Raw genomic sequence first — 13,640 nt, forward strand, 5'->3', positions numbered from 1 at the left:
CATTGACTAATAAAAAAATTACTAAATACCCTCATCTTAAATTTTTAAGCCAAAAACCCTTGATTTTTTTTCTTTTCAATACTAATCATCTTCAACTATTAGGTAAACTTTTTTACCAACATCTTCGACCTTAATATTTTATCTACTTAAACCTTAAAAGCCTGCAAAACATGCATGATTTCTAAAGGGCTTGAAGATTGTTGATATTTGCAAGAAAATCACTTATAATTAATAGAAGATGAGGTATTTAAGTCATTTTCATTAATCAATTTAAAAAAATCAAGGTCAAGGGACTTATCTCTCAAATATTCACCAAAACTACTTGAAGACCTATACAAATCATCTAAAATATTGTGGAGGAAAGGACAAAAATAAGGTAGGAGTGCACCCGAGCAGTCAATTTGAACGGTTCGGTTGCCAAATTTGGAGGGGAGTTGTACATTTACATGGAAAAATTTGTTGTGGATGGACATCTAGTGTCCAACGAACGGTTATGATGATCTCTACCTAAAGTGATGTCTAAATTCCAACACTAATCTCTAGAAAATCATTATTTCCCCTATTATATCAGCCGTTCGTTGGACATAACATTAGACCTTAAAAAAGTAATAACTTTCAGTAAATTTTTTGGAGAGACGTTTTAATGTGGGCAAGAGTAACTGTCATGGTTGGATAGTTTGAAGCTTGAAGTGATGAGAGAGAGGCACGTGGAGAGATGGAAAGTAACATTAAGCAACTTGGATGAGAAAAGTAAGATAGTTAATAGGTGGGGGGATTTAGCTGGCGGTGAATAAAGATGACTCACGAGAAACTTGGGGTTTCGCACACGTCAAATTTATTCTCTATTACTCTGCAAATGAACAGTAGCCATGCAAGCAACTACTCTCATCCAGTCATCCTCACTCCCTCTCTCTTGTCGTTTTCTCTTTATTAACTCTCTATATGTAAAATTACATTAATGACCTTAACTTTTAGAGTCCAGAATGAACAAGATACAATTCTTTTAGGTAGATGACTAAAATATCCTTTGATTTATTATTTATTAACAATTTTCTTCTTGTCAAATGATAGTTTCTATTGCCACACCAACTTTTGCTAACCCCACTTTAAATTTGTGGTACTTCCATATGAATTGGAATGGCCTTAGAAAAAGTTGGTGTGACAATAAAATCTTCTTATAAAAGTATGAAGTATCGTGTGATTTAAATATACCCTTCTATATTTTGGTGAATATTTGAGATACCCTTTTATTTTCAAAATGATGACATACCCCACCTTCATTTTCAGTATCATATTAATTCTTTGTAGAAAACTTTAGATTTTTTTACTCGATAAAATTCCATTATTTTATTCTTTGCTGAAGGTTGTATTTTGAATTGAGTTTTAAAGTTGAAGAATAAAGAATCTTAACTTGAAGATGAAGACAAAAAAATTTATCCAAGAGATCGAAGATGAATGGTTCAAGGGATTTGGTTAAAGGCTGAAGATAAAGGTACTTGTGTCATTTTCTATTTGTTTGCTAGAGAAGAAGGAGGTCAAGTGTCGGGCAATCAATTTGAAAACAGAGGGGTATCTCAAATATTTAACTTTTTAAGTCCTATATAATTGGGCGTTTGTTATGACTCTTTGAAAGAATAAAAAAAAGATAGATTATATGCAATGCAATGTGACTTTATAAATTGATTCTATTATTATTGAGAGAGATTGATGGGGGTATTATTAATAGATTTAAATATCATGAGTGGTTAAAATCAAGGCGTGTTTCCAACGTGTTTTGTGATTGTCTAATGTTTTGCAATTTAAATTATAAGATTATAATAACACTAATTATGCTACTTCAAAATGCTCTCATTCACATAATTAGCCCACTTGGACGAGAATGTTGAAATAAATGAGGACAAAACAAGAAGAAAGATTAATTACAAATTCAATGGAAAACTGGTGGGATAAATTGGGCACAAATTTGTCGTTAACAAAGAAAAAAAAAAGAACAAAAACAAGGGACAATGAATTTAATTATTTCTCTTCTTTATAGAGAACCAGTTAATTTAATTTATCGAATTTCTCTTTAAATCTCCATCTACGAAGAGAAGAAATGAACATTTGGAAGGGAGAAGTTGGTGGATTTGAAGAGGAGAGGTTTAGGTGTGACAGACATTGTGGGGTTGGGTGGTACATAGGCCCTGTTTGGATACATGGTAAAAAGTGAAAAGTAATTGTCGATGAAAGTAATTTAGAGAGTAAATATTTTTTTTATATATATTTTAAAATTAATCCAAATTTTCTTTTTAACTTTTATTATTAAAAAAATAAATCTTTTAAGTCTTTCCAAACGGATTGGTCGTGAAAGAGGATTAGATTTAAACAAGAGTATGGCATTGCATGCTTGGAAACCCCTAACATGACATTTAACTGAAACAGTCTAAATTCCTTGCCATTTCTAGTAAACATGGAGAACATGTCTTTATATATTTCTTTAATCATCAAAATACTTCAAAAAATAATGCAAAAGAAACCTCTATCATTGAATATATATATATAGCTTCAGTCCAAGACATTGACAACATGTAATAGTGTCCAGAATGAAGTTGTGGATATCTCCTTTGCCCACCATAAGATGGTCCAACCTACTTTACAAACAAACTAGAGTTCTCAATTTTCTTTCCTCTCAACTTTAGGGACAATGACAACTCACAAGAAGGCCATTTGTCTCTATTTTGGAAAAAAAATGTTAAAAAGCGTAACAGATTTATGCAACCACTTTAGTAGTAAATACATGTCTCATGTGTTGGGTGGCACGCCCACAGATCCACTAAAGTTCAGTCCGTTACTTGGTGGGTCTAGTCTTGACTCTTGAAATCCTAATTTTGTTTATTCTTTGTTTCTTAGTTTATAATACTCACATAATCATGATTTTAAAAATCATTCACGATTGATACGACTTGCTTGAGTCATTTTGACTTCGTTCGAGAACGTGGCAAGATACAAAATTGGGATTTACTATTTTTTTTTCTTCTTCTACAATGTTGAAATCATTTTCTTATTCTAATTTTTCTATTTTGTTAATATGAGACAATTTTAAAAGATGGTCTGAGATCAACAATACACAAAAAAGTGAGTGTTGGTAAGCAGTTACATGAAAAAGTGGCCCAACCACCAACAATACACCGCACCGCAGTGTTTTAAAAATGAGACCCTACCGATGGTACAACAAGGTTCATTTAGATTTTGTAATTAAATCAGTTCAACTAATAAATCATCATTTTTTGAGAATATTATCCTTTCAAGAAGAAAAATAAAGATATTTTAGAAAAAACAAATCTATATATATATACATATTTTTGAGAGTTGCTATTGGCACCTCAACTTTTATTTATTACACACCAATTTCTTCTATTATTTTTCACACCCTAATTAAAGATTAAAACACACCATTCAAATATTATAAAGGTTCAGCTCAAATTAATATATCAACATTGTAAAACTTAATAACACTCGTTGAAATAGCTTCAGTAGTTGTTTACAATTATGATTAGGTTCATGTAAAATCTTAAAATAAAAATATAAAAATCTAGCAATAAAAATAATGAGTTTTTATTGGCACCTCAAGTTTTACTTATTCTCAATCATTTACTTATTTGGGTGAATCTACATTTCTTGCATTGAATATGATGAAATTCTGAGTTTGGTATTGGTCATTTTAACTCCTAAAACATGTTTTACCAATCAATTCGTCACTTTTATAATCTATGACCTTGTGAGTTGATCATTTTTAATATCAATGAATTCGTAGATAAAATATTAACAATTTTACCATATCAAAGATATCATTGACAATTTATCAATGAATTTGAGAGTTATAAAAATGATAAATTCACTGGAAAACATGATTTGGGAAATAAAAATAAGGAGTGTACCAAAGTCGAAAATTTAACATAAATTGCACATGTTTTAGGAAAATCCCTACGTATATTCTCAATTTTAATTGGGGTGTAATAAATAAAAAATTGGTTACTAATAACAATTTTCATTTTTTTTAATTTTTTATTTGACCAAAATGACTACAAGATTATACCTCATATCACACTTTTCTTATGTGAAAGTGTGTGGGAATTGTAAATGCTTGTTTTTTACTCGTTTCTCAATAAAAAGAAAGTACTGTTCCTACAAACTTCCACGTCTTAAGAAAGTGCATTTATGAGGTCCAATCTCGAGGTCATTTCATCATTATTCGACAAATATTTGATCTTTTTAATTATTGATCTGGAGATCTGCACCATTTCCATTTGAAGACATTCTTCTCATATATTTAAAAATATCCAACGGTTCAAACTCTAAAGAGAACGACCTCCTCAGTGTTGCAGAAGTTCCAGCAGAACTGCTCCAAAAAGACTATTAGTCCGAAATGGAACATTTCCCAAAATTTAAGAAATAGAGGAAAATCAGAGAAAATGACTTGCGTAAAATTGGAGCTATTCAAGGGTATTTTAGTACTTTAAGTCACTGTCGTTACGTTACGCCACCAAGGCTACACAGAAAGTCAGAAAGAGAAAGAACCACAGTCACACAGAGAGAGAGAGAGGTTTAAGAGTAACGTTCAAAGCTATCTGTCTATCCATCTATCTTCTCCATCTGAAAAGCTACTATACTTTTCTCTCTTTCAAACTGTTTGGTTTTCTCTGATTCTTTGTTTCTTTCTTCTTTCTTCTTTCTCTTAGAGAACTCCAGAAAAGAAGAAAAAAAAAAAAAAAAACAGCGCAAAAATGCTATCGAGGGTTAATGGCGTTGTTTGGATGGAAGGAGAAGACGAACAAGAATCGATTTCATGGACGAGAAACAATGGTGGAGGATTAGAGAACAAGGATGACATGGGTTCTCTCTCTAGTTTCAAATCTATGCTCGAAGAAGACTGGTTTATGAACACTAATGGAAACCCATCTCACCAAGACTTCCAAACCATCCAAAATCACCAAGAAATCAGAGATATTAACTTCACTTCAAATCCCATTGGAGCTGAAAATGTTCTCTTGCATCAAGTCGATTCTTCTTCCTCGTGTTCTCCGTCTTCGGTCTTTAATCTTGATCCTTCGCAGGTTCATTCCTTCCTACCTCCTAAATCTTGCTTGTCTTCTCTTCTAAACGTGGTCTGCAACAACCCTTTTGACAATGGTTTCGATTTGGGTTGCGAACCTGGGTTTCTCATGAACCAGAATTCAAATTCCCCTGTTTTGATGAATGGGGGAGGTGGGATTATGACTGGGTTCAACGATTTGAGCTCTCAAGGAAAAATGGGTACTCATGATTTAAGTTCAACTTCCCAATTTTCGAATACCCATTTGATGCCAATGTCTGATAACATCGGCACCATTAACACCAGCTTCAATCCAATCGGTTTTGAGGATTCTGGGAATTCTTTGTTTCTCAATAGGTCTAAAGTTTTGAGGCCTCTGGAGATTTTCCCTCCAGTTGGTGCTCAACCCACTCTCTTTCAGAAGAGAGCTGCTTTAAGGAAGAATTCAGGGGTAGGTGACAAAGGGGGAATACATTTGGGGGCTTTGAGTTCGGATTTCGGTCAGGTTTCAACAAGGTTGGATGGAAATAAGAGGAAGGAATTTGAAGAAGAGCAAGAGAAAAGGAGGAAGAAGAATGAGGAGGATGAGTTGGATGATTTGAGCATTGATGGGTCGGGTTTGAATTATGATTCGGATGAGGCCGCGGAGTATAATAAGATGGAGGAGAGCGCGAAGAATGGTGGGAACAATTCGAATGCGAACAGCACTGTTACGGTTGGAGATCAGAAGGGGAAGAAGAAGGGGCTTCCAGCTAAAAATTTGATGGCAGAGAGGCGCCGTCGAAAGAAACTCAATGACAGGCTCTATATGTTACGATCTGTCGTTCCAAAGATTAGCAAGGTGAGAATCATTTTGGTGATGTTGTTTTTCTCATGTTAAATAGTTTGTTTGATGTAGTCTTGGTTCTTTGAAGTTCCGGATTGTCTGTTTTATTTAAGCTGTTAGATTTAATTCTTTCAAATGTTACTCCATTGTTCTGAGTTGAGGATACTTTAGATGGTCTTGGGAACTAGTCATGCAAAGGGTTCTTCAATTAAGTATCATTTGATAGATCTTTAGCATTTAGTCTTGTTAGTTTATGAGTAATTTTGAACAATTCTTTAAAACTCTAGGGAAAATTCTCTGAGAGGCTCAACTCAGTCAGTATTTATGGTATTATCAAGGGGTGTTGTGAATATTTCAAAGAACCCAAAATATATTAATAAGTACTAGAAAGTTGAGATGTTTGATAAGTAGTTTGTCATATTGAATAACGAGATAGGGTACTCAAAAAAGTTCTGGGCCAACTTGGACCTACAGTAGATCTGAGTCATTGTTCAATGTAAACCACTTTCGTGGTGCTTTTGAAGCTTTGTTAAATTAATTGTTTCCTTCTGAAGATGTTTCTGATGTGTTTTGATTAACCCTTGTTGTTTTGACAGATGGATAGAGCTTCGATCCTGGGGGATGCAATCGAGTACTTGAAGGAGCTTCTTCAGAAGATCAACGACCTCCACAATGAACTAGAATCAACACCCCCAGGCTCTTCGCTGCCACCTACTACAAGCTTCCACCCATTGACACCCACCCCACCGACCCTGCCTTGCCGTGTAAAGGAAGAACTTTGTCCTAGCGCATTGTCGAGCCCAAACAGCCAACCTGCAAGGGTAAGTTTTCAAAACCTTTCTACAAAAGTTCCTGCACTCCTCTATGTGCCAAAAGGCCTTGGTTCTTAGTCAAAAGGATTTCTTTTCTTGTCTAATTGCCTTGACAATAAGGACCAATTGATGGTCTGTCGGTAACATCCCATTAATCTTTACTGTTCTCTATATGATTGGTAGTAAGACAGTAATATGACCAGCTATTTTTTATGGAGCTGAATATTGGGTGGTCAAGAGATCATGATAATAAATTGAGCGTAGCAGAGATGGAGGACGTTATGAAGCTTGAGTGGAAAGAATTGAATGATAAACTTAGAAAAAAAACACATTCGGGAAAATGTTGGAGTAGCTCCAATAGGCAATAAACTAAGACAAAGTGGACTGAGAAGGTTTGTCTGTTCAACAAAGATCGATTATAGCTCCAGTTTGAAGAAATATTTAAGTTGAAGGTCCTAAAAGAGTGAGAGGAAGACGCACAAGAATGTAGATGGAGATGGTGAAAGTATATATGAACTCACTTTCAATAACAAAATACTTTTTGGCTCTGGCTTGAGTGGAATGGAGGAGCAAGAATCATTTAGCTGACCCCCAATCTTTGGGACAACGCTTTGTTGTTGTTGTTGCTGTTGTTATTGCCCGTATACTTTACTTTCTGTTTATTGGCATTTCAATTGCAATTTGGATTTTTATGTTTTAGGTTCTTGTTGCTTCATCAACCACTTTTACAATTATCTAGGATGACGCTCTAGTTATGAATTTCTGGTACTCTGCATTTGTAGGTTGAAGTCAGAGTAAGGGAAGGGAGAGCTGTCAACATACACATGTTTTGTGCTCGTAGGCCAGGTCTCTTGCTCTCTACAATGAGGGCTCTCGATGGTCTAGGGCTAGACATCCAGCAAGCTGTGATCAGCTGTTTTAATGGATTTGCACTTGATGTTTTCAGAGCTGAGGTAAGCTTGTTCTCTATGGCCTTTCTTACCTTGTTAACTAATCTGGGTTAGATTCGATGGCCTCGTTATTGTGACTCAAACCATTTTTCCAATTAAATTGTGGCACAAACCTTGAAATTTAAGTTTTATTTTTCCTTCTCTTGACAGCAATGCAAGGAAGGTGTGGATGTGCAACCCGAGGAAATCAAAACAGTACTTTTGGATTCAGCTGGCTTCCATGGTATGGCATAGCTTGGCCTCAAAAGTAATAGAGGAGTTGCTGAAAAAGAGCTAATTATTGTCAAGTCTCTCTGAGTAGTATGTAAATGCAATCTTCCTCTCATGCCCATAGAAATAGATGCTATCCAAGCCAATTTAAGTAGGTCAGTTCACAAGCTTTTGTTGGATTATTTTAGTGGGGTCAGGTTATCCCTTTAAATCAGGTTTGGAAGCACAGACACATTATCTTTTAATAAATTTAGTTTTGAAATAAAATATCCTTTGGAGCTCTCTCACATGGATGCTAGCTTTGTGTGATTTGTACATGCATTATGTTATGTTTGTGCCTTGTATTCTATTGGGTTGACTTTTGTCTCTCAAGTGCACCACATTTTGCTTAGGAGCAACTTTGTCTTTCCATGGAACATAAAATCGTTGTAAACTTGTTTTAGGGTTTTATGAGTGAGATTTTCAGTTTTACTTAAAAGATGGCGAGATTGAGAGATTGCAACCCTGTTTTTCATTGAAATTGTGGAAGGATCTCTCATCATCACCCATGGACGAAGTCAATGTTGACTGATCATGTTTGTCTTTTTCTCTTTATTTTGATTTTTATGATCGTTCTTGCACCAATTTTATATACATTTGATTAGATGTCTATAGACCATCCGATCATTAGTCATGTTTTTTTTTTGTTTTTTGTTTTTGGGACCATTAAGACTGCCATCCAAAGGGAAGGTGGCCATACAAGCTTAGAACTATTGAATATTTTGGATGGATGTTTGAATGGTTTGGATTTTGAATTGATAGGCATGAAAGTTGATGTGAATCCTGTTTTCAGTGCATGGGTTACACAGGATCATTGCTTTGCATATTTTGAAGCCCTTTTGATAGGTTGGTCATTAGCAAATATTTACTGTACATTGGCATGGTGTATTGTGGGTCATAATGGGCGATGTACCTGATTTCCATCACATAGTTTCTCTTTACTTATATGCAAAAGATTGGTTAACTTTTTAGGGGACAATGAGACACAAAACAGTTTAGAGTTTCTAAGTTTATTATTTAAGATTATTATTAGGAGAATAGAAAGATTGCATTAAATATTAATTTTAGTTGATTTTGGGATGATTATTGAGGAAGACTCTTATCATTATCAATCACGTGAGTTTGATTGACGTTGACATGAATGTTTGACTTTGTGAGTATCGAGGTAGATTTAGCTCAATTTTACCCCTAGTGTTCGTCAATGATCTTAAAGGAAATAAATTTCTGCATTTTGGTAATTTTCCTCAAGGACTAACCTAAAATTGATCTATTATTACCGTTAGACCCACTAATGGGTCCGTACACTATATTTTGTATGCCAATTAGGTGCTAGTCAACGGTCAGGTTTCGGGATCCACCCAAAACTATATTCCTATTGAGCCTTGACCAAACTGAGGCACAGATTAAGTTAAGAGATGGGTTTTGGGTTTGATCGATTGATTATAATTTAGTTTAATCTTGGTGTAATGCGATTCTCACAAATCTGATGTGGGATGAGCACATAACTATAGATGTGTTTTCTTGTGATACGAGTAAAAATCATCTACGATTATGTATGTATGTCCACGTTAAAATTGTATGCATGTCCACATTATAATTGTGAGAATCACAATATATCCTGTGTCACGCCAGCAAAACTCTATAGATTATGGATTACATTGGATGATCGAACCATGTTGTGCCATTTTCACCTTGATTGGTGACCGTTAATTGTGAGAAAAACAAAAAAAAACATATCAATTCTATTATTAAAGTGCAATAAATACACTTTGGAAATTGGAGTTTATAAATAAAATGCGCTTAAACAAATTGTTTTTTATCCGAATACCCTTAAATTCCAATTTCCTAAGTGTATTTATTACATTTTTAATGTGTGCTCTTACGGCACACGTTAACAAGACCCTTATTATTATTATAAAAATGACTTGAACTAATAATTAAATGAACATTTTTTTTTTCTTTTTAACTTCAAGAGTCCAATTTTTCGTTTTTGGAAGGTTAGATATAAAGAGAGCTACTATTGGCACCCCAACTTTTACTTATTGAACCTCTATTAAAGATAAAGAAAATAAATGAATTGTTAAGCACAAATAAAAGTTAGGGTGCCAATAGAAGCTCTCCCATTTTTATTTTTTTCTTTTCACTAAATTTTTATTTTTTAGGTTTTGAATTTTATATGAGCTTGTTGGTTACCTTTAGATTACTCCAATTACCCTTCCAAAAAAAAATTATGTGTATTATACTTTAAAAAAAGAAAACATTTTGAAAAAGTGTGTAATTTTTGCAAAAATTTCGATTTTGGTGTACTGTTCATTTTAATCCCCAAACCACATTTTCTAGGAAGATCAAAGGTAGTTATTCTAATTTAAAGTGGAGATCTCACTAAGAAAAAGTGAGGATCTTGTTTACAAATTATCAGGGATATCATAGGTAATTTTAAAGACAAATATCCTTGATTGTTTTAACATTGATATTATAAATGTGACAATCTCATTAGAAAATATGTTTTAAAAATTAACATGATCAGGAGTGTACCAAAATCGGAATTTTGCCATATTCAGCACAGGAGATGGTAATTTATCCTTTTGAAGAAGTCATGTCTAATTATTCTAAGAGACAAATTAATTGAAAAAGTTTACTACTCTGGTTAATATGTTTGATTAGTTACTTATTCTTCCACGTCTCTTGTCTGTCTGTCTTTGTCTAAGATAGGATGGTGGACAGGATCCTGACCACATCACTAATAGGAGGACGTTTGGCAACCTCTGCTTGGATACAGTCGTATGCCAAATCCAGAGCCAGCTCGAATAGCCCACGCATTGGGTAATTCTGTTGCAGCTGCCATTCCACCAATTCAGTGTATTTCCTTCCATATGCCAACATTGGGAATGCCTGCAAAATTTTGTTATTAGTAATGAAACCTGGTCATCATCTACATAATAATAATAATATTATTATTATTTGGTTAATTATTTACACAATTGTTTGTGAAAAATTTTAATATTCTCATTCGGATGAACAATTCTTTTTAATTTTGAAAATGGGTGAATTACCATTTTTGAAATTAATTCATTTACCAAATAGAATTTTTTTTTTAAGTTGAACTAAAAATATGTACCATTATCAAAATATGATATTGTGTGGTTTAATATTATATATATATAAATAATAAGCACTAAAATATTTGTTTTTTAACCTATTCCATAAAAAAATTAATTATGAAATGATATTTTACCATTTTTGAAATTACAATTATAAGTGTGATCAAATTCCTCGTCTTTTTTATGGTTCATTGAAAGGAAAACCCCCACTCCAGTCCTTCATGGTTCATTACCTTATATTAAATTTTTAAAAAAAAAAAAAAAATGCCTTGACCCAAAGTAATAAAGATTGACGGCCATCAAACTCCAAATTCAAGCCCCCTTTTTTTAATTGGTAATTAGAAATTTCGAGAACCATAGTTTAAATTTTCTTTTAAATACCCATAAGAGGCCATTCTTTTGTAATTTTTGTGGAAAAAAAAGAAAAAAAAGAAAAAAGGATTTCGATGCCTTTGTATCTTTACTAGCAAATCTACCATTTTTGACAAGAGTCATGCTGGGGTGACACAAACAGAGACACAAGGGTGACAAAAACATGTGGCGGCACGCATATAACTGTAGATGCTTTTTTACGAGATACGAGTAAAAAGCATCTACAGTTATGTGTATGCCACCACATCAATTTTGTCACCTTTGTGTGTCTCCCTTTGTATCATTCCAGCATTTTCTTTTGACAAATCTACTAAATTTTTTTAAAGAGATAAAGGGAGGATTACCCATTCAACAAGGCTACGTTCTTCCTTCAATCTGAACTGAATTGCGCTAAGTCCTGTAATCAGCTCCAACAAGATTACCCCAAATTTGTAGACGTCACATTTTCTCATTTCTTCTTCTTCTTCTCTTATATGTGATCCAGATCGAACTTGACCGAGTTTTGCAAGTCCAAAACCCGACAACTTCGGGAGGTACTCTTCGTCTAATAAGATGTGAGCTGATTTTAGGTCCCTATGAAATACTGGAGGATACGTTTTATGGTGCAGGTATTCCAACCCTCTGGCTGCACCCACTGCTATCTTCATCTTTGTATTCCAGTCTTCTATTACTTCTTTATGACCTATATACATATCCAAAGAACATTTCGTCACAAAGTTAAACTATATATACTAAGATCGATCAAGATGCATGTAGTAGTGTTATAGTTTACCCAATAATATCTTAACCTAAGCATATTAATTATTCTTCATTTCTAGGGATCATTTGATATTTTGAGGCTAGTAGCTTCTAATTAAATATTAAGTAGTATTCAAAGATGAACAACAATATATATTAAAAGTGTAGGTGTGATTAAACATCCTTACGTACCATCGAGATGATCTTCCAATGAACCAAGAGGCATAAACTCATAGACAAGAATTCGTTCGTCATGTTCGGCACAATAACCAATCAGATTAATAACATTGGGGTGATGCAAAAGGCTGAGCATTAGAAGTTCCACCATGAAGTCTTCTTCCCATGGCTTCCATATTTTATTCATCCTTTTTACAGCCACAAACTATTGAGAAGATTTTCAAACATTTGTTATAATAAGTAAGTATTTTGGTTAATAAGAATTAACAAATCATGAGTAATACTTGTTGTTGTACAAGTGATTCAAAGAATGCACCATGTTTGGGTTCTCAATCAAGAGAATATAGAAAAGCTTTACCTTATCCATTTTCATGAGAATCCCTGCATAAACAACACCGTATGGGTTCCCCAACAAAAAGTCGGCTGAGAAGCTCTTTGTGGCATAGTGAAGCTCGTCAAAGAAGAATAATTGAGTGGAAATATAATCATCGATCTATCCATGAACGCCTCGGGCAATACGTTATCTGTAGCATCTGCGAGCTCTCGTAATGTAAATCTCTTTGGGGAATTATGAACCCAAGATTCACTTGTACTGCCTATTGATTCAGTTTCTGCATGTTCCATTACGCAAAAATCATAAATTTCAGTAATAATTCAAAAAATTTAGATTGGGTAGAAAGCTAAAGATTCTTGAATTGTATTCTTTCTCTAGTGTAAGTGAATTTGCTCTCCACTTCCCAACAACAGAATTTCTAATTGACAACCAGAGCTAACAGTGGATTGGAATGTCAAGAAATCAAGAAGAACAAAAAAAAAAAAAAAAAAAAAAAAAAAACAAAGATGAAGAAATCACCTGAAGGACTCATAGGTTGCTCCTCTCCCTCATCCGAATGACCAAACCCATCCATTTTCTCTAACAAAGAATTTTTTAGAAACTCTCTCTCTGTTCTCTGCTTTTTCCCTTAATCTATCGAACAAAACACAATTTCTCAATCTCTCTGTTCTTGTTCGTTAGCTTTCTTGGATTTATATTTGATGAGATTCAAGAAGCAAAAAACTCACTCTCCCTCCAATTTAGGATAATGCAGTGTCCAATAGCACTGGACATGAAAAGCGTCCAACGCCAAAAATAAGTAGCCGCGTACCTTGTAAATTTTAGTTGACATCCCTCATTAGTATTGCATATTATAAATCCCTCCCTGAATTAACAAAAGTAGAGAACTGCTATTGGCACCCCAACTTTTACTTCTTGAACCTCAATTAGAATCACACACACACACACACACACAACACACACACACACACACACACACACACACACACACACACACACTCTCTCTCTCT

At 34.0% G+C, this 13,640-nt stretch overlaps 2 protein-coding genes across 2 annotated transcripts; one reads left to right on the forward strand and one right to left on the reverse strand.

The window, feature by feature from the left end:
- The first annotated feature begins 4,539 nt into the window (after positions 1 to 4,539).
- Positions 4,540 to 8,156, forward strand: LOC147398389 (transcription factor ICE1-like). The gene is made up of 4 exons (XM_086447584.1): positions 4,540 to 5,912; positions 6,494 to 6,718; positions 7,492 to 7,662; positions 7,810 to 8,156. Exons 1-4 carry the CDS (start codon positions 4,764 to 4,766, stop codon positions 7,891 to 7,893), a joined length of 1,629 nt encoding a protein of 542 aa, XP_086303710.1. The 5' UTR covers positions 4,540 to 4,763; the 3' UTR covers positions 7,894 to 8,156.
- Positions 8,157 to 10,611: 2,455 nt separating this feature from the next.
- LOC147398390 (putative serine/threonine-protein kinase PBL7) lies at positions 10,612 to 13,204 on the reverse strand. Its single transcript, XM_086446714.1, has 6 exons — positions 13,150 to 13,204; positions 12,816 to 12,907; positions 12,655 to 12,729; positions 12,312 to 12,501; positions 11,726 to 12,063; positions 10,612 to 10,800 (listed from the first exon to the last, which is right to left on the reverse strand). Exons 1-6 carry the CDS (start codon positions 13,202 to 13,204, stop codon positions 10,612 to 10,614), a joined length of 939 nt encoding a protein of 312 aa, XP_086302840.1.
- Between the last annotated feature and the right edge of the window lie 436 nt (positions 13,205 to 13,640).

Source organism: Akebia trifoliata, chromosome 7 (assembly GCF_017979445.1).
Source record: "Akebia trifoliata isolate Shusen 1 chromosome 7, ASM1797944v1, whole genome shotgun sequence".
Lineage (NCBI taxonomy): Eukaryota > Viridiplantae > Streptophyta > Magnoliopsida > Ranunculales > Lardizabalaceae > Akebia > Akebia trifoliata.

Excerpts from the sequence above, each read along its gene's own strand:
- LOC147398389 (XM_086447584.1), top strand. The coding sequence starts at position 4,764 with ATGCTATCGAGGGTTAATGGCGTTGTTTGGATGGAAGGAGAAGACGAA. Across the intron at positions 5,913-6,493 it reads TCGTTCCAAAGATTAGCAAG|ATGGATAGAGCTTCGATCCT; the intron begins GTGAGAATCATT and ends TTGTTTTGACAG. Across the intron at positions 7,663-7,809 it reads TTGATGTTTTCAGAGCTGAG|CAATGCAAGGAAGGTGTGGA; the intron begins GTAAGCTTGTTC and ends TTCTCTTGACAG.
- LOC147398390 (XM_086446714.1), bottom strand. The coding sequence starts at position 13,204 with ATGGATGGGTTTGGTCATTCGGATGAGGGAGAGGAGCAACCTATGAGT. Across the intron at positions 12,502-12,654 it reads TTCTCATGAAAATGGATAAG|TTTGTGGCTGTAAAAAGGAT; the intron begins GTAAAGCTTTTC and ends TCTTCTCAATAG. Across the intron at positions 10,801-11,725 it reads AACGTAGCCTTGTTGAATGG|GCATTCCCAATGTTGGCATA; the intron begins GTAATCCTCCCT and ends AAAATTTTGCAG.